The sequence below is a fragment of the Pelodiscus sinensis genome, chromosome 24 (assembly GCF_049634645.1).
Source record: "Pelodiscus sinensis isolate JC-2024 chromosome 24, ASM4963464v1, whole genome shotgun sequence".
NCBI lineage: Eukaryota > Metazoa > Chordata > Testudines > Trionychidae > Pelodiscus > Pelodiscus sinensis.
The window spans coordinates 20472838-20497310 of NC_134734.1; the positions used below are offsets into that span (position 1 = coordinate 20472838).

Genomic DNA, 24473 nt, shown 5'->3' on the forward strand with positions numbered 1-24473 from the left:
AAAACCAAATAGCTCAGCCATGTCACCTTCAGACTGACACAGCCATTGCAAATGGGCACTTTTAATTCCAGTACTTCACAGGGAATTTTTTCTGTGGCAAAATATGACTGATTGACACCCTCCCCTCCATCTTTCCCATGTGTGTGTGTGGGGGGGCATAAATTGAGTATACAGTGGGGGGGGGCTTGTGGAGGAGAAGTCTTTTGTCTCTAAGATCTTGTGGTTTCTTTAGCAGAGGAAATTGCCCATTTATTCTTGGCAGAAATTCACCCAGTTATTGTCAGCATGTTGCAGTTGACTGCTGCCTTCCATCTGAGAGATGATGGAACACTATTCCATACAGCCAACTGCTACCCTCAGTTATTCTCCCAAGAGCCCGTTTTGAGCTTTCCAGCCAAAATTTGGCTTATAGAACTTGATCCTGCAAATCCTTCCTCTCTCTTTCCAGTGTGAGTCACTAGAAGTTCAAGGTTGTTCCTCCACAGCAGTCAAAGCTCTTTAATTAACCTGTTTTGACCCGAAAAACACCTCGTCAATATTCAGGACTTTGGCAGGTTGTTTCTGTTAAGAAGAGAACTACGAGTCAAATATTTCTTTGGTGTCATCCTGTTTATTTACAAAAAACGGACACAACACCCTGTTTCTCTAAACACAATAAAAACAAACAATAGCAGGCAGTTTCCTTTCTCGGAAATGCTGGTCTGCTTTTCCCTCAAGTACTGTGTCCAAAAGAACCCTCTGTCTCTTGGCTTTGTCTCAGGGCCATGCTGACCACAGCCTCTCTTGCTTTTTGCCTTTCACACATGCACACAGCCGCAACCCTAGTCTGTGTTTGCATCTTTTCCAAGGAAATGCATAGAGTGTAGCTTCTGATCTTCCCTCCTATGCAGCCCATTATCAATGGGATCTGGCTTCCTACCATTTCCAGTAATCATTACCCAAAAGGGCATTTAATTGTTCTTCCATTTGACCTGAAATAAGGGTGTCTAGCCAATCCATCAGCTTTACTTAAGCCTGCAACTGTGCATAAAGCACACAACAGCCAGCATAGCATGTGTCTTTCTCCCCTCAAGGTATTAGGCATGCCACGCTGTTTTCTTGCAGCTCGAGCATCAAAAACTGTGCGGGATCTCAAGTCTCAAACTAGAGCAGTTTAGGGCAAAACTAAACAAACTTAAGGCTTGTGGGAGAATTGTCAATTGGGATTCGGTGCAATTGTTTTTCTTGTTGCAACGTTTAGAACAGCCTCTGCGGTGTCGGTTTGGAAGGTTTTCTTTGCAACCAAAGACCTAGGAACATTTTCTAAAAATAAAGTTTAGATTCTGAAGATTCAAGGCAAAAGGGGACAAAAACTACCATAATGAAGCCAGCTGTCAAGCGGTGATAGGATCATTGAAAGAGATTTTCTGCAGTCCAGGGAATCATGCAACAAAATGCTTCACTGCAAAAGGTGCTCATTTAAACGCTACTCCAAAGTTACCCCGCCAATGTGGTGCCCCCCCCCTCCCACAAGAGAAAACTTGACAGCTCCATAGCGTGAAGTGCATTGAAACACGCCCCCCTCCAGCTGCAAGGGGGAAAAAACTCATTGATGCTGTGGATGCTGGGACTTGTAGTTGCAACGCCTTCCCACGAAACGGGATGGGCGCTGCTTGGCGCGACAGTCCACCTCCTTGTGAACTACAACTCCCAGGGCTGCAACAGGAGGAAACAGAGAGGCAGGAAGCCGCGAGCTGCCCAGGAGAAAGGAGGGCTGGGTTGCTCAGTGCAGCCTAGCATAATATTACCCCTTGCAGACGGGTCGGTGGGGAGCGCAATCTCTTGCCACAATGAATGTGGTCTTTGCAGTGAAGCAATATGTGTCCAAGATGATTGAAGACAGTGGGCCCGGGATGAAGGTCCTCTTGATGGATAAAGAAACGGTGAGCTAGGCCCCTAAGGATTCTGTATTTACCATGGTGTTTGGTCCTGCCTCTCAAGACCCCTTCCAGATTCTATGGAATCGCCTCTGCCTCTGTATTTTGGTCTTTCCTGAGCTATTGGGGTAACAGTGGCTTCCACCCTGACCACAGGCTGCAGTCTTTATTTTGTGCTGGTAGAAAAGTAATAGAGTTGTAGCTGTTTTAGGAAGATTAATATTTCTGTGCTATTCCTAGTGCTCGCTCTGCCCAGGGAGCAAGAGAAATGATCATGGCTTCCTAACAGTGTTCCAATTTTTTTCATCTGTATGGGGAATAAATTTTATGTGCACTGAGGCATGTGTGGATGTGCACCACTAATAGAAACATGTGCTGCTGGCTGTGGGTGCTCTGCTAATCAGCTGGGAGGCAACTGAATCTCTCCTGGGTGGCTGTCCAAGCACTCAGCTTAAACGGAACACTGCTTCCTAGATCTCCCTCTTTTCCTCATCTTGGCTCTAATAATTTGCAACCTTGGTGTCCCTTCCTAAGCAGTTTGCTCTTGGGGAAGTATCCTGCCAGTGCTGGGCTAGAGAGCAGGCTGCAAGCAGTTCTGTGTTGCCTCCTTAATGGGACATGGAGCAGTTGGAGAATGTGGTGAGGAGGATTGTGTGTGATGGCTGTTCTCAAATGCCAATCAATCTGCCACACCCACTCCATGAATGCAGGTGAAGTCATGCTTTGAAGTGTTAGCCCACTGCACTGAGGGCTGCTGCCCATCTACCTAAATGCATAAAACTGCAATGACCTGTTTAGGGAATTGAGGCACAAAAGGTGAAATGATTTATCCGGGGTCACACAGCAACCCAGTGGCAAAGCCAAGAGGAACTGAACCTAGGAATCATGAATCCCAGTTCTGTGTACTAACCATTAGTCAACACTCCCTTGTCTCACGAGTCTGCCCCAGCAAGTAGAGATAACTTGTCTTCTCTTTCTTTCTCCCTGCAGACCAGCATTGTGAGCATGGTGTATACGCAGTCGGAAATCCTTCAGAAGGAAGTTTACCTCTTTGAGCGGATTGATTCTTTGAACAGAGAGACCATGAAACACTTGAAAGCAATCTGTTTTTTGCGACCAACAAAGGTGAGCTACTTCTTAAAGGCAGCTGCTGTCAGCATTGGCATTTGCTCTGCCCTGAGCCTATGTACTAACAGAGCAGCTAATGCTGATATCTCAGGCTATGATCCTGCAAATACTTTTCCCCACATTTGGCATTATGCTTCTGATGAGCAGTCCTAACGAATTCACTGGGACGACTAATGTGTATAAAATTAAGCACAAGTTTATGTTTTTCAGGATCAATGCCTTAGTTTGATAGCTGTACAAACTTTACCTTATCCACTCACCTGGAGTGAATAACAAACACATACAAAGACACCCCTCAAACACTTCCCTTGTCTCCCCAAGGGATGTGAAAGGTTTACTAGTTTCGGTTAACTGATAATTGGTGGGGGCTAGAACAGTTCCCCACCTACAATGGGCAGGGAGCTGCTTCAGCCCTGCAGTGGGCCTGCTGTGGATATGGCTGTTCTGGCAGCTGGAGCCTGGGTGCCCCACAGGCAGATGCCAGTCTGCTGTCCAGAGCAGCCTCTGTCCATGGGCAGCCTGGGTACCCTGCAGGGTTGGAACAGCCTCTGTCCATGGGCAGCCTGGGTACCCTGCAGGGTTGGAACAGCCTCTGTCCATGGGGAGCCTGGGTACCCTGCAGGGTTGGAACAGCCTCTGTCCATGGGGAGCCTTGGTACCCTGCAGGGTTGGAACAGCCGCTGACTGTGGGGAGCCCAGGTCCACTGCAGATAGGGGCTGCTCCAGTGGGGTTGGGAGCTGAGAGCCTGTAGCAGCCCCAGTGTGGGTCTGAGAGCTGGCAGCCAGCCCCAGCAGCCCTGTGAGCTGGGGGCTGCATCAGCTGGCCTGGAGTTGTCCCCAGCCCAGATCCTGCTTAGTCAGTTAACTGGTTAATCACTTAAACATTTCCTAACATTTAACTTTTTACATCCCTACTCTCCTCCTTCTGACATGGCCCCATTATAAAGTGTGACCAGTGGATTTTGTACCTGGGCTGTCGTATTCCCTGTAAGCAGTGGGCTTGTGAAGCCGCTCAGGAAAGATTCAAATGTTGCTCAGCTGATTAGTAGAGCCCCCACAGCTAGGCTTTTTGTTTGTTTCTACTAGCAGGGCACATTTGTACATATTTTAGTGAACATAAAAAATTTATTCCTCACGTGGATGGAAAAATCCACACATGGATGAAAAAGATTATAGGGAACATTGCTGGGCTGGTAAATTTCCAGGTAGTTTTGCAAAAGGTGACAATGTTTTCATCCATGAAATGATTTAGTTACTGAAAGCTATCAACAATTCCCTGTAACTTTTTAGGGAACATGCTCAGCCTTTTGTCGAAGCTGAAAGAAGAAAAAACAGTTCCAGTTGGTTTTGGAGTACTATTGCTAACTACAAATCCACAAACAACATGAGCCAGGTTCCAAAAACTCATGATATTTAAAAAAATAATACATTTTAAGCCTGTTATTTTCTATCTAGTTTTAGAACCTTTAAGATTCATGTTTCCAAGTTATTCTCTGTAACCCCAAGGTGCTAGAACAGCGTGTGAAGCCTTTTCCCACCTTGCCAGGGGCATGGGTGCCTAGTGGGAAGGGGGGGCAAAGGGGCTGGAGAAGCCCAGAAGCATTCTAGCCCCTCCCCTTCCAGATTAGGCCCTGTCCCTTCCGGCCTAGCCCCAGGGCCACTTCAGAAATTCTCATCTCTTCCCCCCCCCCCCCCCCCCCCCCCCCCCCCCGCCTTCCTTATGACAAATGAATTTTCATGTAGTTGCATGACTCCAGGAGCTGGGGCTTTATGAAGAATGCAGGACAGGATCAAGACAGCTGGCGGCATTGTGGGAGCAGTAATACTGTGAAACAGAATTCTGTGGGACTTGACCCACCATTAAAACAGGCACATTTATTTAGTTTGATACTTGCTATAATATGTGTCTAATGCTGTAGTAGCTAGGAGTTCTATCTACTGAATTTGCAGGATGAGTTAAGTAGGCTGATTCTCAGAGGGAAATAGACTTCTGCCTCATGGCTTAATATTTCTTTTTTATTAATACTGCTTCATACAAATGTGGGCCGGAATATTGAAAAGTCAGTAGCTCCCAGTAGGGCCCCAAATAAATGTCCAGATTTTTCAGAAGAATTCAGCATGCCAGGTTCTCATCGTGGGCTGAACTCTTGAAAATCTGCTCTTAACTGTGTCCCTGGGAGGTACTGAACATTCAGGAGTATCTGGACCCACTTTAGATGCCTAAATAGGAGCTGAGCCCTCTTGAAAATTTCGATCCAATTGTGGGTGCTGAGCATGTGAAATCTGGCTGTGGATTCCTTTGAAAATTGGGTCAGTAGGCAAGCCCTGAGATGAACTGGTTGGGAGTTCTTTCAAACTGTTCTTGGTCTGAAAACACCAGTTGTCAAAAGCAAAACCTTTAGCAGTGAAAGGCCTGTTTTGATGAATTCCCTTACTTGCAATAAAAAATAAAATAAAAATAAGTTTCACAATGGTTTACACTTTTTTTACTTGTTTTCAATGAGAAATTCCAGTTTGAAATGCCTCATTTAAAAAGTTTAAGCCACTTTGTGGGTTTTTTTAAGTTAAAGTCCATTTCATTTGCCTCAACTTGAAATTTTTTTCCCTTGGAATTTCAGTTTGGAAAAATTCTCGCCGTTTTCACTTTTGTCCTGAGTCAGGAGGGGAAAAATTTGAAATATCTTGAAAATCTTCAAAGGGCAGGCAAACCGGCTTCCACCTGGTTCCAGTGCTGAGTGGTCCTGGAAGAGTAGTGCTGCAAAACTCCAGTTTCCAGTGACTTTAACAATAGCATAGTGATTTGCAGAATTAAACACGGAGCGCTGCCCACTTAAAAGCGTTAATTATTTTAATCACCTATTGCATAAAGATTGGGGCATTTTCTGATTGTTCCCCATATGGGTTTCCTTTCATCCAGGAGAATGTGGAATACCTCATTCAGGAGCTGCGGCGGCCGAAATATAACATCTATTATATTTGTAAGTATGCCCTGGCTCACCAAATATTTCAGACGTTCTAAACATACTCTGATATGATGCAAACATTTTCCTCTAAATGTGAAGCATTCTTAACGTCCTCATTTCTGTACCTGTTTAGTAGCCTTGTGATTCTCAGTCTCGCTTTGGGAAAGACGTGATCTACGTAGGTGTAGATATAGCTATACCATAAAGTGGCTTTATACAGGGTTGGCATATTTTCCCCAAAATTTACAGGAATAAGCTCTATGGCTACGTCTAGACTGACATAATTTTTCGCAAATGCTTTTAACGGAAAAGTTTTCCATTAAAAGCATTTGTGGAAAAGAGTGTCTAGATTGGCACGGACGCTTTTCCGCAAAAGCACTTCTTGCGGAAAAGCGGCCGTGCCAATCTAGATGCAGTTTTGTGCATGAAAGTCCTGATCGCCATTTTGGCGATCGGGGCTTTTTTGCGCAAAACAATACCATGTTGTCTACACTGGCCCTCTTGCACAAAAGCATTTGCACCAGAGGGCTTTTGCCTGAATGGGAGCAATGTAGCATTTCCGCAAGAAGCACTGATTTCAGACAGTAGGAAGTCAGTGTTCTTGCAGAAATTCAAGCGGCCAGTGTAGACAGCTGGCAAGTTTTTCCACAAAAGCAGCTGCTTTTGCGGAAAAACTTGCCAGTCTAGACGCAGCCTACTAGTATAAGCATCTTTATACTGGTATAATTCTGTCCACACAAGGGGTGTGTAACACTTGAATAGTGGTTTCAAACCAATTGAGTTAATGCATTAGACAGAGACAAGTCCTGAGCTGTTCACCTTCCTACATGTCGCTAGCCTTGAATTTTTGCAGTATTCTCCCTTTCCCTGCCAACTAACTTCATGCTGGGCTACTAGTCCTTCCAGGTTGCACTTCAACCCATCAAAGGCATTTAAAAGTGCATTGTTCTTCAAACTTCTTTCATCCAAGGATTTCAAAGCAGTTGGGCAGTGTGTCCCCTTATTCTCCAGTGGGAGAACTAAGGCCACTAAAAGGTAAATCAACTTATGGAAGGTCACACAAAAAGTGAGTGTCATTTTTAGGAACAGCATCCACAGGCATCACAGTCTTACAACCAGATCTCACTCTCAGCTGCCGCTGTCTCCATGTCAGCAAAGCTCACAAGCTGGGCAGAGCAGAAAAATGATAAGGTTCCTGTCTTTCTCCCCCAGCATTTTCTCTTCTCTGACCCCACCAACCCAACTGTGGTAGGGTGGATGGAGTGAGTTGACAGCATGAATGCTGATCCTACTTGGCAATGTGTTCCACAATCAGTAATAACACTTCATTCTTTTAGGGTTTTTACATCTTTACAATCCTTTACGGACACGAGTTCAACCTCCGATAGGGCGGGGGCCGGCTAAAGTAGGCCGTTCTCATCCCTATATAACACAGGGGGAAACTGAGGTAGGAAGGCTGAGAGATCGACACAATTTCATTTTGGATTTGAGCCAGAGCCAAGATCAGAATGTAGTGGAATGTATCAGTCCATGGATGCATAGATCTGCTACACTGCACCTTTCACTGATTACAGCCTCAGCTTGGTGTTTCTGGAGTATTGTGTAATTCTGGAAATTCAGTGATCCATTCGCGCTCGGTATTATTATGTTTGAATTCAGCCCTCTAGAAACAGGCCCCTCTTTCTGCCGTGCAAGATGCATGGGAATGAACGTTACCAACCACTAGATGTCACTGTCGGACTGCGTGAATGTAGTGAAGCCGGTGAAGACAGGCTTGTCTCGCTGACAGAAACACCGCTTTATAAAAAGTGTGGTGGCTTGATACCAGTTAGAAATAAATGAGCTCAAAGGGGCTTGGATGCCACCGTGGAGATCGAGGCCACATCGTGCTAGATGCTGTACAAACACTTAGCAAGAGATTCTGTTCTTAATTGATTGAGTAGAGAGAGGGCTTGCTGCGGCTGCTGTCGTTGATAGTGCCCCAGTTAGGCTGGATAAAGGGAAAGCATGCTGGATGCTTACTGCCCGTGGTACCCGCTCTCTGACTAAACACAGAAAAGCTTCGCTCTTCCATGGCATCAACCCAGCACCCTGAATCCTAAAATCCCAGAGCTGGAAGAGACCTCAAGAGTCATCGAGTCCAGCCCACTGCCTAAAGCAGAACCAACCACGACTCAATCATCCCAGCCAGGGCTTGGTCAAGCCGGGGCTTAAAAAACTCTATGGATGGAGATTCCACCCACACCCTAGGAACCCATCCAGCGCTTCCCCCACCCTCCTAGGGAAAGTTTTTCCTAATATCCAACCTAGACCTCCCCTACTGCAACTTGCGACCATTGCTCCTTATTCTGCCATCTGTCACTACTGAGAACAGCCTCTCTTCAACCTCTGTGGAACCCCCCTTCAGGAAGTTGAAGTCTGCTATCAAATGCCCCCTCACTCTTCTCTTCTGCAGACTAAACAAGCCCAAATCCTTCAGCCTCTCCTAGTAGATTATGTGCTCCAGCCCCTGAATCATTTTCATTGCTGGGCCCTCTCCAATGCGTCCACATCAATTCTATAGTGGGGAGCCCAGAACTGGACACGATACTCCAGATGTGGCCTCACTAGTGCCTCATCACATATTTCCGAGGGGAGTTTGAGTTACAATAATGATCTAAACGGCATTAGTAATCATCATGAAAGCAGGCCTAGGGTCAAACCCATCCCTGTTATATTTGGGCCCCTACCCTTTCCAGCTGAAAGATACTTGGTTATTGTTTATTCGTCAGCTGCTTTGTGGATTACAGTGTCTTGGGTGTCTCCTTTCAGACTTCAGTAACGTGATCAGTAAGAGCGATGTGAAGTCACTGGCGGAGGCTGACGAGCAGGAAGTTGTGGCTGAAGTTCAAGTACGTGTAATCGCAGATAATATTTTACATGGCTCTCTTCATTCGAAAGTACTTTCAAAACTGACTGCCGGGCTCCGTATATTTATCACCCCCCTGTGGGGACTGACCTGGTGAACAGCACAGGCTCAGAAACACTAGACAACAAGTCAGGCTCAGAAGAATGTAGGCACTGTCTAAAAACAATCTGCCCTTTCCCCAGGCTGCCAGAGAGTCTGCTTCCTCTGCCATAGCAGAGTTGGTATGTGTCTATAGCCGTGGCTGACCAGCATACGTGCAAATGGTGGTGTGAAAGCCATGCCTCTGGAACAGACTGGAAATGCCAGCAGAGAGAGGGAACTCAGAGTTGTGGGGAGGGGGGATTACTGGGAGTCAGTGGGGCTGTGAATCATTTAGGACTTCAAGGACATGTTCATGTCTTTGGATGGAAGAGCTGGGTTAAAACTTTTGCTCACACAGGAGGCGTAAGTGTGGGTGTGACGCTAACTGTATTTATTTGTGTTGTCAGGAATTCTATGGAGATTACATTGCTGTGAATCCACACGTGTTTTCCCTCAACCTCCTGGGCTGCTGCCAGGTATGGAAAAGGTTCTGGCTTCTTCTCCAGGGTCTCATTTTGACTAATAGCTGGGATTGAAGAACCCCAGAACATGGTCACAACTAACTGGGCATCCTGGTCAGTTGCCCAGCTGGGAAGCTAGGATGTTTGCCACCTCCCTGTGGAGCTGATCACTTTTTCAGTAAATGTCTGGTCAGGGATTGGAGTTGCTATATCGACTGTTCTGCTGTGCAAACAGCGTTATATTGACTTAGGGGCAGGGATGGGGTACATTTTGGGGGAGCCTGAATGGCTGCCCATGCTGCACCTGGCTGGTTGTCTTCAAACCCCACAGATGTTGGGCCAACCCTTCATCTCTCAAGTGTCATGGTGTTTATCTTCCATGCAGTAGCCTGGACAGAGTCAATAAAAACCAGTTGAAAGCTATTCCATAAGGCAAAGACCAAGCAGTAAGAGTGAATGAAGATGCATAGAGAGCCCTGCAAATCCACAGAGTCTACGCTATATCCACAGGTATCCGCATCCGCAGCTTGTTTCTGTGGATACAAATTTTTTAGCCATGCAGGGCTCTAAAGATTCATGGAGGAGGAGGAGGCGGCGGCAGCAAGGAACTGGAAAGAGAGCGGAGTCAGTTAAGAAAATACTATGGTCCTTCTGCTTATTAAACCTCATGCTTCAGTCTTTAAGCCAGTAGAGATCCTTAAAGTGAGTTTCTTGTGTCTTCCGCTAAATCAGCTGGAGCAGACCACTGTCAGAGACAGGATGCTGGGCTAGCTGGCCCTTCAGTCTGATGCAGTCTGACAGTTCCCATGTTCCTCCAGCAGTCCTCACTCAGGCTATGTCTAGACTGTATCCCTCTGTTGACAGAGGGATGCAAATCAAGCACGTTGAAATTGCTAATGGAGCCGAGATTTAAATATCCCGTGTCTCATTAGCATAAAAATGGCCACTGCTTTTTTTTCAAAACAGAGATTTTTTCGAAAAAAAATGGCAGTCTAGACATGGAGCTGTTGAAAATAAAGCCTTTTTCGACAGATCCTGTATTCCCCAAAAAATGAGGTTTACAGGATCTGTCAAAAAAGGCTTTATTTTCGACAGAGCAGTGTCTAGACTACCATTTTTTTGAAAAAACTCCGTTTCGGAAAAAAAAGCGGCAGCCATATTTATGCTAATGAGGCACTGGATATTTAAATCCCGGTTTCATTAGCAATTTCGACGTGCCTAATGTACATCTCTCTGTCGACGGAGAGGTGTAGTCTAGACACACTGAAGAGCTATTGAAATCAGAGGCAATATATGAGTAAAGACTGCAGTTTTGAGGCCTAAAAACCTCTTTTTTTTTCCTTCCCCCCTCCCTTCTTTCTCCAGTCTACACTGCATCCTTAGCTCGAAATAAAGTACGCAATTTGAGCTATGCAAATTACATAGTTTATTTCAAGTTAATTTCAAAATAGCTTATTTCGTAATTTGGCTCTGTCTACACAGCACCAAATTTTGAAATAAAACACTCTCTCTGGTTTGCAGGGACATTGGAATAGCAAGCCCGTTATATTTTGAAATAATGGGCGTACTCAAAAGACAGGGAATAGCTATTTTGGGATACCTGAAATAGCTCCACAGTGTAGACGATCCCCGAGGGTGCATCTGCACTGCCCCTGTAGCTTGAAATAAGCCGTGCAATTTGAGCTACGCAAATTCCATAGCTTATTTCGTGTTAACTTCAAAATAGCTTATTTCAAAATGTGGCGCTGTCTACACAGCACTTATTTCGAAATAAATTGCTATTCCGAAACATCCCTTATCCCTCGTGGAATGAGGTTTACAGCGACGTCAGACTAGCAACCCCATCGTATTTTGAAATAACAGTATCCTGAAATAGCACCACAGTGTAGACATAGCCTAAGATTGCTACAGCTGTGCCTTTGAACATAGGCTCTGAACACTAGTTGAAGGGGATTATGTATATCACTAGGTAGCTTTGAAAAGTGCCCACTAATTTGTGGGTGTATATCATGTTATGGACACTCGATCTGAGACCCTTTCATCCTGAACTCAGATTTTTCAGCTCCCTTTGACTTCAGTTTGTTTTGCTTCAGACTGTTGAAAATCTGGCCTGAGGCTGAGCACCCCAAATTAGCAGCTGCTTTGGCAAATGATGACTCTGCTGCCGCTTTCCCAATGCAGTTGTTGGGAATCAAAAGCAAGTGGTCTTGGTTTTTTTGTTAGCAGCTGTGCACCTCAAAAGGATAATCCCTCTCCAACTGCAGATGTTAAAACTCCCACTGACTTCAACGACAGCAGTCACAGGCCCCTTTTGCTTTTACAATAGCATTAAAACCTGCTCTTCCCTCCTCGGCACCCTGCTAGCTTGAAGTTTGTTTGTCACTTGAAAAGCATATGGGAAAATCTCCCAGGTGTGCTTTCAAGAGTGAAGGAGTTTGTTTCAAGGGACCCTAGCAAGTAGTTCAGAGCCAAAACTAGAACTTTCTAGGAAATACGTATTTTTACATAACTAAATACAAATCAGAATGTCTTGTACATATTTTTTTTGTTTTAAATTTGAGAAGCCGTTTTAAAAAAAAAGTAACTATCCCCATGATGTGAAGAAGCCAAATGCACCAGTTGTGCTAGGGCTCAAGATCTCCAAAGGGAAAATGTCTAGAGATGGAAAGTGAAATTGCAAAGCCTGATTCTCTCTCCAGGGCTGCGTGGGGTGAACCAAGTAGACTAGGGCTCTGATTCTGCAAACACTTACTATACGTGCTTCACCTTGACTGTCGCAAAGAGTCCTGTCAACAGAACCTCATACTCGGCATGTGCATGAGTCCAGTGGGATTATGGCCTAGATCATTAATATTCTCTGGGTTGTAATCGTCTGTGCTGTCCTTAGGCAATCAGGTGACAAATCGTAGAAGTGTAGGGCTGGAAGGGACCTGCAGGTCACCTGGTTCTGCCCAGAGCTGAGGCAGGATCAATGTAACTAAACTGGTTATTTTATTCTGACTGTGCCCGGAACTTTACTGGCATTGTGGAGGCCTCTGTTTGGCCATTCTCCCCTATTGCTGTTCCTTTTCCTTCTGTATTCGGCGTGGGGAGGCTCCCTGTGTGAGTTACTTCACCTAAAGCTGCATTTCTCTCTCGGCTCACCAGAAGAGGGGTGTGGCAAAGTGGGGGTCATCGAGATTTTATTCCCCTCGTTCTACTGCAGGTGATTTCTATTGTTCTGTAGTAATGACGTGTGTGTGCCTCAGTTTCCCTGGGCTCTGCATCAGTACCTAGTTGAGGATGGAAATTTTGGTGTGGATAGCCTCCCCCACATACACAGTGGCTGATGCTTTACAGTACCTGAGCTCAGGAGGGGAGCGTCCAGATGACGCTTTCTTCCCTGGAAGCAGGACCAAGGCTGGAAGAGGGGCTGGTTGAGGGACTTGGGCCAGGGTGCTAGGCCTGTGGGTTAGTCTTGGCTGGCTTGGGGTGCAGGGAGATGGGTCAGGGCTCTTGGCTCTGAGCCCCCCTCTTTCCAAGATTGATTGTATCGACTGCATCTGGATACCATGCTGACAAATCTGTTCTACGCTGTGTCCTTGTTGAGTAATAAACCTTCTGTTTTACCCACCGGCTCAGAGTCCTTTGACTGTGGATGGGGATGCAGGGCCCGGTGACTCCGCCCACTTTGGTGACATGAGGTACAGTGCAGTATTGGGGTTTCCTGATGGGTGTCGTCTTCATTTTCAGGGTCGCAGCTGGGATCTGGCCCAGCTGTCCAGAACAGCCCAAGGGCTGACCGCCTTGCTTCTGTCTCTGAAGAAGTGTCCCATGATTCGCTACCAGCTCTCTTCTGATCCTGCAAAGAGGCTCGCTGAATGTGTCAAGGTATGGAATTGCGCTGCACTGATCCTGGCTGTCTGCTTGTGCCTCTGTCACAAACCTGCAGCATTCAAGAGGAGAAAACTCTTCTTTTGGAAGCTGTTCTGTGTTGGGATTCCTGGCTGGGCCACTGATCCGCTGCATGACCTTGGGCAAATTACTTCCCTTTCCCGTGCCTTAGTTTCCCCAACTGCGTAGCTGGAAGAATGCTTATTCCCTAACTCTTCGGGGTGCTGTGGAGATTCATGCTTCGCTTTTGGACAGCCTTGGCAAAATGCAAGCCATTCCGTGCGCTGTGCTTACAAATAACAGCGCTCTTGCTCTTGCTTCTCACTCCCTAGCCCCCAGTCTGCAGGGAATTTTTCCCTGCTGCAGGCAGGACTCACTGACTTTGGCTTTTTGCCCCTCCAGCAAGTGATTACTAAAGAATACGAGCTGTTTGATTTCCGGCGCACTGAAGTTCCTCCATTGCTGCTTATTCTGGACCGGTCCGATGATGCCATCACCCCACTTCTGAACCAGGTGAAAGGGCCTCTTGCTCAGTTGAAGGGGATGGGAGGGGCAGGCACGTGGGATGCTGAAGTGCCTGTGGCACTAGGCCAGAGTCCTGGGGTTTGGGTTTACCTCCACTGGCGTCAGGTATGTAAGGTGGGGGAAGGCTCTGCCTTCCCAAACCACCAGGCATGGCCCCGCCCATGCTCCGTCCCCAGAGCGCCTACTGTAGGCATTCTGGAGTTGGAGTGTTGCTATCCCCGGCGCCCACCCTCCTGGTATCCAGAACTGGAGAGGTCAGGCCTGGCCGTGTGATGTGCCATCTTCCCTCCCACAATGCTCTTGGGTTGGAGAGGCCAGGCCGGGTGGCACAGCATGCCCTGCCTCCTTCCTCCCTCCCTGATGCTCCGTGTGCTCGGCCCAGCTCAGCCCAACCTCTCCAGCACGGGGCAGGGAGGAGGCGGGGCATGCTGCGCAATACATGCTTGAGAGGGTGGGCTGGGCTTGGCCGGGCCACACTACACTGTGCGCCTTCTGCTGGGGAGGCTGCGGCGAGCGTGAGCCCACTCCCCTCCCCTCGGTTGGAAGGGGGAGCATGCACATGGCGCGCTGCTTCACCTGCCGGGGGCAGGGAAGGGGCAGGACCTAGCTGAAGGGGCGGGGCTGAAGGTGAGGCTGGGAGCTTGCCTCCCCCAGCTGTACCTTCACCGACCACCCATATTCACAGTCCTCCAGGAAAAGGACTACGTTACAGACTAAAGACTGGTTCCCTTCTGCACTCTGTCTGGTGCAGTTTTCCGGGCTGTCACCCCCCCCCCCCCCCCCGACCCTACTGATTTTAGTGTCTACTCCATTTGGCCTCTTGAAACTCCAGCCATTTGTATATTTGTAATTCTTGTTTTAAATGTAGGGCCCAAGCCCCTTAGCAGGGTCCCTTTTAACGGCTTATTTGCAGCGCATTCTCGGCAGCACATCCATCAAATGACCGTGCCTCAGCGGGTTCTTTGTGCTGAGCTATAGAGGAGCGCACTGACGTGGCTGGTTGTGGGTTTTCACGCGGCTCCGGGGCTGTGCTGCAGTCTTAGGCATTGAACAGTCCACGCTTTGTCCCCTTTGATTTGTTCGGGCGCCAGTCGGTAATGGCGGCAGCAGTGCTTCCTCCCAGGACAGTGTGGGGCAGGGGGTGGTATTGATGGTGGGACACGCCGCTGGGAGTGAAAACCCCTCTTCATTTTCATCCAGGGCTCTTTCGCCTTCTGGCTGGGAGAGATTCTCGGTGCATTGGGAAAGGCACCTCTGTGCCCTGCCTGGGCACTGATTTAAATCCTGCTCAGGGCAATAAACATTTAGCCTTGTCAGCCTGTGTGAATTGAGTTTAGTGAGTCTCTGCCCAGGTCAGCGAGCCAGTGCCCCAGCCAGGACAATACACCTGGCACTTATCTTGAGTAAAGGGGCTGAGGATTGAGCGGGGCATGGAAACTGATCTGCCCTTTGACCGGCAAGGCCCCCTGTGTGCTGCAAGTACAGCTGTGCCGGGAGGCCTGGTTATGGCCCGGCTGCTTTGGCCCACTTACGCTGGGCCTGTTCGTAGCGTAGATGGGGCTCTGTCCCCAAAAGCCCGGGACGTGCACTGGTTGTGGATCGTGGGAGTAGCCTCGCCCTGGAGGCAGTTGGGTTTGGCATAGCTGGGTTCTAAAGAAGGGCTCTCCAGACGCGTTCCTGTCCTCAGCGAGCACGCAGACACCCCCTGCTAGACGCTCAGTGTGCTTCTGGGCATTGCTAGGCTAGCGAGTGGGCCGCAGGGGTGGCCCTCCTTCGTCTCATTGAGCCACCAGATTGCTGTAACCAGGACCATCTCCTGGGAGAGGGTCGTTTTGCTCACGGTGCTTGCGTGCCTAGAATGTGCGGGAGGCGCTGACGGAACCGTAGCAGTGCTGTGACTGGCTGCAGCAGGAGCACACGGATCTCTCGCTCGATGCCGTGTGCAGTCAGCCCACGCCGCGTGTGCCCTTGCTTCACATGCACGTCACTTTAGTAATAATGACGGGGAAGGGGGAGAAAACCAGCAGAAGCTGGCAACTGTGTAAAGAAAATGTCTCGTGAGCTACACGCAGGACCCCAATGGGCCACAGCTTGCCCCCCGCAGCTCTGGGGTAACTTGGTCTGCTCCTCGGAGAAACGGGTAGGGAAGGAGTATCTCAGCTGCCCTGGGCGCTTCTGGCTCATTGGGCAGAGTGAGCTGGCCGTGCCAGAACCCTAGTGGAGTCGTGGCTGGTCGGCTACAGACTGCAGGCGGGGTAGGTCCCAGGAGAGCGGTCTCTGCGGTACAGAGAGTGCTTGCCGCGGTTCGGAGGAACGTCACCGGGTTGGCCAACATGTCAGCGCTTTGATCAGCTCGCAAACTTCCCTTCCGATGACATTAGGCTTATCTGGCTAAATATAGGAACGTGCTGATCTCTGAAACCACACGTGCCTCCTGCTGCATAAGGAGCAGACGAGCCAGCGGGAAACAGGACAGCTTGTAACAGCCAAAGCTGCAGCCAAAAATACCCTCCTGTTCACGGGCAGAGGCGCTGGGGCGCTGACGCTGGCAAGCCAATGGGTTCTAGCAGAAATATGAATCTCCGTTGCCTAAGCATCATGTCTGGGTGTTTTTACTTTGCAGTACGTTTGGTCGCTTTTGAATACAATCAGCTGTTTGGAGCCGGGACTATGTTCCTTTCTGTCTGTAGAAGGGGGCGCTGATCCTGGTTTAGGATTCCAAGGTGCTCACTTCCTAGAAATATCTGTTACAAGTCGGGATGTAATAGTGTAGTCGACTAACCAATAAGCAAAAGTGTGTAGGTTAATGCTATAGGCTACTTGCAATCCCTCCCCCTCTCTGCCACCAATATACATTTTTTTTTTTTTAACAGGCTAGCCAGCAGCCTGGCTCCTGCTGGGTCCAGGACCTACCCCCACTGCGGCTCCTCATTTAAACTGTATTAGGAGCCAGGCAGGCAGCTTAGCTCAGTTCTGGCTCTTGCTGGGTCCGGGAGATCAGCCCCCCTCATCCCACTGGACAGGGGCTTCTGCCACCCTGTGATGCTGCCTCTGTATCAGAGGCAGCAGTGCAGGGTGACGGGCAGCTGGTCTGTGAGGGCAGCTGGTTTTTAAATTGGATCCCCTTCCGTCCAGTTCCCTCTGTGGCATCCCGTGCTACTGCCTCTGATACAGAGGCAGCAGCGTGGAGTGACAGAGGGCTCCTCGGGAGCAGGGCCAGAGCGCAATGGCTGCTGGTCCCATCCCCGGGGACTATAGAATCATCAAGTAGCTGATAGGAATTAATGAAGTTAATCAACTTTTCAATTAACCAGTATTTAACATCCCTAGTTACAAGATGCTGGCAGTCGCCCTGGACAGTTTCCATTTTACAAGGTGTGAGGTGTGGGGGAGGTCTAGGTTGGAAGTTAGGACAAACTTTTTCACTAGGGGGGCAGGGAAGCGCTGGGATGGGTTCCCTAGGGAGGGAGTGGAATCTCCATCCCTAGAGGTTTTTAAGTCCTAGGTTGACAAAACCCTGGCTGGGATGATTGAGTTGGGGTTGTTCCTGCTTTGGGCAGGGATCTGGACTTGATAATCTCCTGAGGTCCCTTCCAGTCTAGGGTTCTAGGAATCCTGAACATTGTTGTGTTTTTTTTTTTAAATTGTTCTTGATTCTCATTTACACTAAGATCTCTCGCTGGGAAAGTTGTTTTAAAGTTGGTGCAACCATCATTCACTCTAAGGGCCCCCTGTGGGTCCAACTATTTTACACGTGGGGGTATACGTGGCCCCTCACGTAGCTTGTTTGTGCTAGGTCTGCTAAAAATAGTGGCGCGAATGCTGTGGGACAGATCTCAGCATGGGCAGCAGACACCTGCACCACAGCATCCTCCCCGCTATTTTTAGCAAGCCGACTAGAGCACAGCTAGCATTGGCACATCTGTGTGAGCTAATAGTCATGCTCCCAGCTGCAATGTGGGGGTGCCCTTATATGTGGCCAGAGTGGGGTGAAGGGGCCTTACTGTAAGCACGAATTATTCCCATTATAGCTTGGTGTTTGCTTTTTAAATTGGTTGTGATTTTAAGTCAAACGTTTGTGTCTCCTCCCCCGCTCCGCACCTAGTGGACGTACCAGGCCATGGTACACGAGCTGCTGGGGATTAACAACAACCGAATCGACCTCTCCCGAGTACCCGGCATCAGCAAGGATCTCAGGGAGGTGGTTCTTTCTGCTGAGAACGACGAGTTTTATGCCAACGTGAGTAGCTGTATGCTGTGCAGGGGAAGGAGAGCTCTTGAATGGTCTAAACTGGGGACTGGGTTCTCTTCCTGATCCTGCCACTGAGTCGCTGCGTAACCTTGGGCAGGATCTGGCCCCACTCCATGCCTCAGTTTCCCCACTTGTATAATGGGATGATGGCATTTACCTACATGCTAGGTGAATGTAATGTTTATAAGCAAGAAATGGGCTTTAGTTCCCATTTCTATTGCCAGAACGTAGCCATTTTGTATCCCAGAGCTGCTTGTTGCTCTCCAAGTGCAGCGTGGGAGTGTGCAATAGACCCTCATGGAGCAGAGGGGGATGATCAATGTTCCTTAAGTATTTCCACCTATGTGCAGAATAAATTTTTTTCTGTGCAGCGAGTCATGTGCAAATGTGCTCCACCAGTAGAAACACACGCTGCCAGCTGTGGGTGCTCTGCTAATCCACTGGGCGGCATTTGAACCTCTCCTGGATGAGCTCCCAAGCGCTCAGCTTATGAGGAACCCTGGTGGTGATCTCCAAACGGCGACCAGCTCTGCTGGGAGTGGCCTTCCCTCCCATCCCCGTCTGTTTGTTGTCCACAGAACATGTACCTGAACTTCGCTGAGATTGGCAGCAATATCAAGAACCTAATGGAAGATTTCCAGCGCAGGAAGCCGAAAGAGCAGCAGAAGCTGGAGTCCATAGCTGACATGAAGGTAGCGAAGATGTCCATGACAGGCTAGGCCCCTTAGAAACAATCCGCTGCAGATTGTCAGTGTTTACTTATGTCCCTTCTTCATGCCGGGATAGCAGGGGCTCACTCTATTCTGTGAGTAGGCTCTTGAAGGTGTTTATACAGCCTTGTATGGCGGGGTCCTTGCCAAGGGCTAGCATGTTCCGGTGCTACCACAATAACCGCTACACGTTGAACCTCTCTGGTCCGGCAACATCCGTGGCTGGCATGGTGTTAGATAGCCGGATGTCCACTTATCATAGGTGTGGCCAAGTTTCCCATGGTCCCATACAGTTTGTTGACAGCCACCAGTCCTGGCTCTCCGTGTTCTGTGCTGTTCTTTAGCTCTGATTTACCCCAAAATGTCTCCGAAGAGCCCAGCAAGCAGTGGACATGTTGGTAATGCTGCTAGATAATGTTGACCCTCCATAGTCTGACACATTCTCTGGTTCGGCACCAGTCAGGTCCCAAGGGTGCCGGACTAGAGAGGGTCAACCTGTACTACAGTACTGTGCTCCTGCATGCACCCTATTGTCTTACCACAGTCTGTTGTGGATCTGAAGTAGCAGCAACATCTGGGTGGATTTCCACTGTCCCATGGCGAGTGGAGCTGTTGGTTGGAACAGCTGCTCCCTGTAAAGATTCCTCCCAGCAGTAGAGCTTAGAGGTTCCCTGGCCTGGCCTGACAGGGAGTACCCCCTGCAGAGCTGATCTTCAACTGGCATGCCTCAGGAGTAACTCCACTGAAGCCAGTGGAAATGCATGGCTGGAAACCAGGTGCAGATTCCGAGGCACCATCTGGAATTCCCGGATACCGTGTTCAGCTCCCCATGTTCTAGAAGTTTGAGTTTTGGCTCCCTTGTTGCAGGCATTTGTGGAGAACTACCCCCAGTTCAAGAAGATGTCGGGCACCGTATCGAAGCACGTGACTGTGGTGGGCGAGCTCTCCCGGCTGGTCGGCGAACGGAACCTGCTGGAGGTGTCCGAGGTGGAGCAGGAACTGGCCTGCCAGAATGACCACTCCAATGCGCACCAGGTACCTGAGCTGCCGCCTTCCTTGTTTTCAGCAGGGCTGGTCCTGCAGCTCCTCTGCTTGTGGAACTTGTGCTCCTGTCTGTGGGATTTGTGCGCATGGAGCCTGTAGGGCTGAGATCTCCGGCGGTAGAGCTAGCTTCCCTCTGCCACCCGTGTGATTCAGACAGGAGGAATTCTGGGTAATAACTAATACAAACAGGTATCCCGGTTTGATCAGCTGAACTTGCTCTGTTGCATCTGATCACGCTTGGTGAGTAGGACCCTGGCATGCAAGGATCCTGAGCACGTCTGTGCTTTCTGTGCAGCTCCCTGTCTCCGGGTGCATGTCCGTGCAGCTGTTGGTTGGATGATGTCTGAGCCTTCCTGGATGGTGGGACATGCGGCACTTGCAGAAGGCTGTAGGGTTGATTTGCTAGGGAAGTTGGGTTGATGTGGCTGGAGCGCCAACCATTTCTGTGGCCTTGTGGGGTGAGTGTATTTTTGGAGCGAGACTCCCACGTCCGATTTACTAGCCTCGAGACGAGTGTTTTCTCAATCCCTGACGGTGGCTTCTGAGCTCCTTTTGAGCTAAGTGCTAAGTCTGAGTTGGTGGTTGTGTGAGCTAGGCCATGTATAATTTGCTGTGTTCCCAGAAAGCAGGTGGTAAGACCTTAACTTAAAATAAACTGTCCGACTTAAGGATATTAAATATTGGTTCATTGAATAGTCCTGTAACTGTACGAATTCTTACCGGTTACTCAACTATTCTATAGTTCCCGGAAGGGTGGGGCCGGCAGCCAGTGCGCTCCGGCCTCACTCCTGAAGAGCCACCTGCCATTCTGTGCTGCTGCCTCTGTATTAGAGGCAGCAGTGTGGGTGCCAGGTGGGAGCTGGTCCATGAGGGGAGCCGGTTTGGCTCGAGTTTCCCCTACAATATGTACCAGTTCCGACTTACATACAAATTCAACTTAAGAAAAAACCTACAGTCCCTATCTTGTACGTAACCCGGGGACTGCCTGTACTCCAAAGATGGTATTTCTTATAATAGAAAGGATTCTGACCATTTTTCTTTTCCTCATTTGTGCTGTTTGTTTGCATTTTGCACTTCACTTGCCTTCACCTTTGAAGCCAAGATGATTCTCTAGCTCTAAAGGTGCGAGTGGCACTTTGACGTGTCTGGACTGGATGGCTTCACGTTGTGGTTTGCAAGACAGGAACATGCAGTGAGCTCTTTGCAAGTGGATCCCTGCATGCACATATTTTGCAGGTGACTAGATTAGTCAGCACAGGTTCCACCTCTCAAATCCAGGATTCTCTTGTCCAGCAACATCCGTGGTCCGGCATGCCCACAGATGTTCCTGGATGAGAGAGACCCAGGGCAGGAGGACCACCAGCTGGGAGCTCAGTGCAACCCTGCAAGTCTGCTAGCAGCGGGGCTGCGACAACCTGGGCGGAACACAATTGGGACTGTCTGCCACCCGGCAGTGGAACCAGGACCACAGCAGCCCGAGAGGGGAAGCCCTGCCAGGCCATATCAGCCTGGGATGTGGCGGGGCAGTGGCGGCATGATTGGGGCTGCCAGCCACCTGGCAGCGAGGCTGGGGGTGGGGGTGCGGCTGCAGCAGCCGGGGAGGGGAAGCCAGCCATGGCAACCCAGCAGAATCAGTACTGGCTGCCCAGCAGCAAGATTGGGGATGTGGCAGCCCAAACGGGCAATGTGCCATTCTGGCAGTGGGGCTGGAGCTGCCCAGCCAGCTGCCAGTGGAGCCAGAGCTGGGGCTGGCCCGCCGACAGCCCAGCTGGGCTGAAGGGGAGAAGCAGCAGGCTGAGGGGCTGGTATCGGGACCTCCTGTTGTCTGGCAGATTCCTTCTTCTGGGACCCATCAGGTCCTGAGGATGCCGGACAAGAGAGGTCCAGTCTGTAGGATTTGTAGGGCTCCAAGACACAATCGTCTCCAGGACGGGCGGAATACTGTTCCCATGCACAGCCCCAGTGGCTTCCATGAGGCTGCACGTAGTGTATGGGGTCCAGCTACAGAGAGCTCTCTGCAGAATCAGCATCTTAGTCAGCTACATGCATTCTTTTGCACTAGCACCATGCTTCTGTGTTTGGGTTTCCAAAGCCACAAAGAAATGACTTGGGATAAAAAAAATCTCAGGCATCTTTTCATCAACAAATTACTCAATTTTAGACCAATTCTCCAAAGACCAATGCAAAGTAGTACACTAAGAGAAGGCAAACATCAAATGCACAGCTACAAATGGGGAATTAACTGGCTATGTGACTGCTGGAAAGGACCTGTAGATTACAGTTAATCACAGATCTACTATAATATTTTAGAGAATTTGTCAGTTTGATCAAGAACTTTCTCCTAAATGGTAAAAGCTAGGACTACCAAATTTGGTATACAGTTTCCTCTTGTCATAACTTGAAGCACTGTAAGGGATTGGTTGTGTCAGGAAAATAGGATGTCCCTGGAATGAAACTGTTTCTAATGAAACCAAGCAGAAACGAGACAATCGCCGAAGCACGAACAATCCTCAAAATTGACATAACTGAGTGAATGTTGAAAGCGACTGATCCAAAATGAGCCAGAAAAATAGGATGAAACTGGACTAGGATTGCTTCTCTATAAACCTTATAGGAAAGAGAGAAAACAGAAATTTGTTTTCAGAATTTGGCATTTGTTTGCTCTCTTTTTCCAAACAATAAGCATTGATTTAGATGTGTTAGAGCTAGATGAAGATGTTATTGTGAACCAAAGTGACTATAGTTTGGTAAAACTTAGTGAACGGTAAGAGTTTATGGGGATGAAGAAACAAAACGCACACGATGGAATTTCTGAATTACAGACCTGAGCAACGCTGGGTAAATCTGCTAGTTGAACATAAATTAAAAATACGATGCTGTTGTGGAAAAGGCTAATCTCATTCTGGGGTGTATGACCGGCAGTGCTGTGTATTTATAAGCTGGAGGAGGTCGTTGTGATGTCTCAGCAGGAGCTCTGTGTCCAGTTCTGGGCGCTGCACTTTAAGAAGGATGAGGACAAACTGGAGCGAGGGAAGCAATAGAAACAATAAAAGGTTTTGAAAACCTATTCTGTGAAGAAAGATTTTCTTTGAAAAAGTAGACCTGGTTAGTCTTGAGAGAAGACCAAGAGAGACCTGGTAGATCTTCAGGTGTGTGAAGGACTGTTACCAAGGAGACAGTGATCAGTTGTGCTCCATATCCAGTGAAGACAGGATGAGACGTACAGGACTTAATCTTCAGGAAGGGAGATTTAGGTTAGGCATTTAGGTCATACGTGTTGGATCTCCCTGGTCCGGCACCCTCTGGATCTGACCAGTCCCGTATGCGGGGATTTGCCGGACCAGAGGAGGTGCCTCCCTTCATGGCCTGTGCTGCCCCACCGCCCCCAGGCTAGGGTTCGAGTCCAGCCCTGCTGCTGCTTCAGTACCACAGCTGGGGCTCTGCAGCCGGTGTCGTAGCTACCTGGCTGCTGCTGGGACCGGAGGTCTGCCCGCTCCCAACATAGGACTCCCGGCTGAGTTGCCAACTCCCCTACTGCACTCCTGCCCCTCCACCAGACATCCCTATTCCTGGGCTCTGTGGTCCAGGAACATCCTTGATCCTACCAGACCACAGATGTTGCTGGACCAGAGAGTACTGAAGTACGGAGGGGGTATTACTAGAGTAGGGTAGGGAGGAATCCCCATCGTTGGAGCTGTTACAGACATTTGCCCAACCTGTTCTTAAGGGATGATCTAGGTTTACTTGGTCCAGCCTCAGCACATAAGGCTGGACTAGATGACCTCTCCAAGTTCCTTCCAGCCCTGTACATCTATGATTAACATTAATAAAAAAAATCACAAGAATTTTTGTTCCTATTAGGTTTTGTAAACTCCCAAATCCCCTTTATTTATATTTGAAACCAACCTAAATGAAGCAAAACTATGTTGCTAGTGTGTCTCTCCCCTCCTTCTGGTACACACAGTAGTGATAAAATAGAATTACCAAACTTCATAATTTATGACTCTGTTGCTGAAAGAATGAACAGACCCTTAGAGCTTTGAAACACAAAAGAATCAACACTTGAAAATGTGAAATCCAGCGGTGATCATACTGTGTTTGGGAAAATCCCTTGAAACAGTGTGGAGCTGCTTAAATAAAGGCTTTCTTTGGCAAAAGGCTCGGAAAGCCTTGAAAAGGGACTTCTGTTTGACAGCTGAGTGTAGACACGCTCTGACCCCTTGATGGCTCATATAATTCCATGACCTGCCCCAGAATCTGACAGTCCGTCAATAGTGATGTATCGAGGCGGCTGACTGTACACAATGCTGCTGTTTTTATTTCCCCTCGGGGCATGTGGCTTATGACATGCAAAGAATGCCGCCACAGACTCAATATTTATCCTTTTAAAATGTTGCTGGTCTGTGTCCTGAAAGTATGACTTTCAAAAAGAGATGTCGCTAAAATGGAAGCTATGTGGTGTGATAAATGCTGTCCCGCAGTAGGAGGAATGTTGTCAGCTAATGAGGTTGGCAAAGAATTTGAAATGCTTCTACTCCGTGGTACTCAGTGCTCCAAGTGGGTGGCTCTGTGATAGCCTAATCTGTAGGCCAGGCCCTCAGTTGTGCTGATA

The 24473-nt window shown here is 48.7% G+C and overlaps 1 protein-coding gene across 1 annotated transcript in view; it reads left to right on the forward strand.

Annotated features, from left to right (window-relative positions):
- The first annotated feature begins 1694 nt into the window (after window positions 1-1694).
- Window positions 1695-24473, forward strand: part of VPS45 (vacuolar protein sorting 45 homolog) — a 63612-nt gene continuing 40833 nt past the window's right edge. Inside the window, exons 1-10 of the mRNA XM_006134674.4 lie at window positions 1695-1922; window positions 2907-3041; window positions 5962-6022; window positions 8819-8898; window positions 9404-9472; window positions 13190-13327; window positions 13733-13843; window positions 17961-18095; window positions 18686-18799; window positions 19685-19852. Coding sequence (XP_006134736.1) covers window positions 1830-1922; window positions 2907-3041; window positions 5962-6022; window positions 8819-8898; window positions 9404-9472; window positions 13190-13327; window positions 13733-13843; window positions 17961-18095; window positions 18686-18799; window positions 19685-19852 — 1104 coding nt within the window. The 5' untranslated portion in view covers window positions 1695-1829. The remainder of the gene's footprint in view (window positions 1923-2906; window positions 3042-5961; window positions 6023-8818; window positions 8899-9403; window positions 9473-13189; window positions 13328-13732; window positions 13844-17960; window positions 18096-18685; window positions 18800-19684; window positions 19853-24473) is intronic.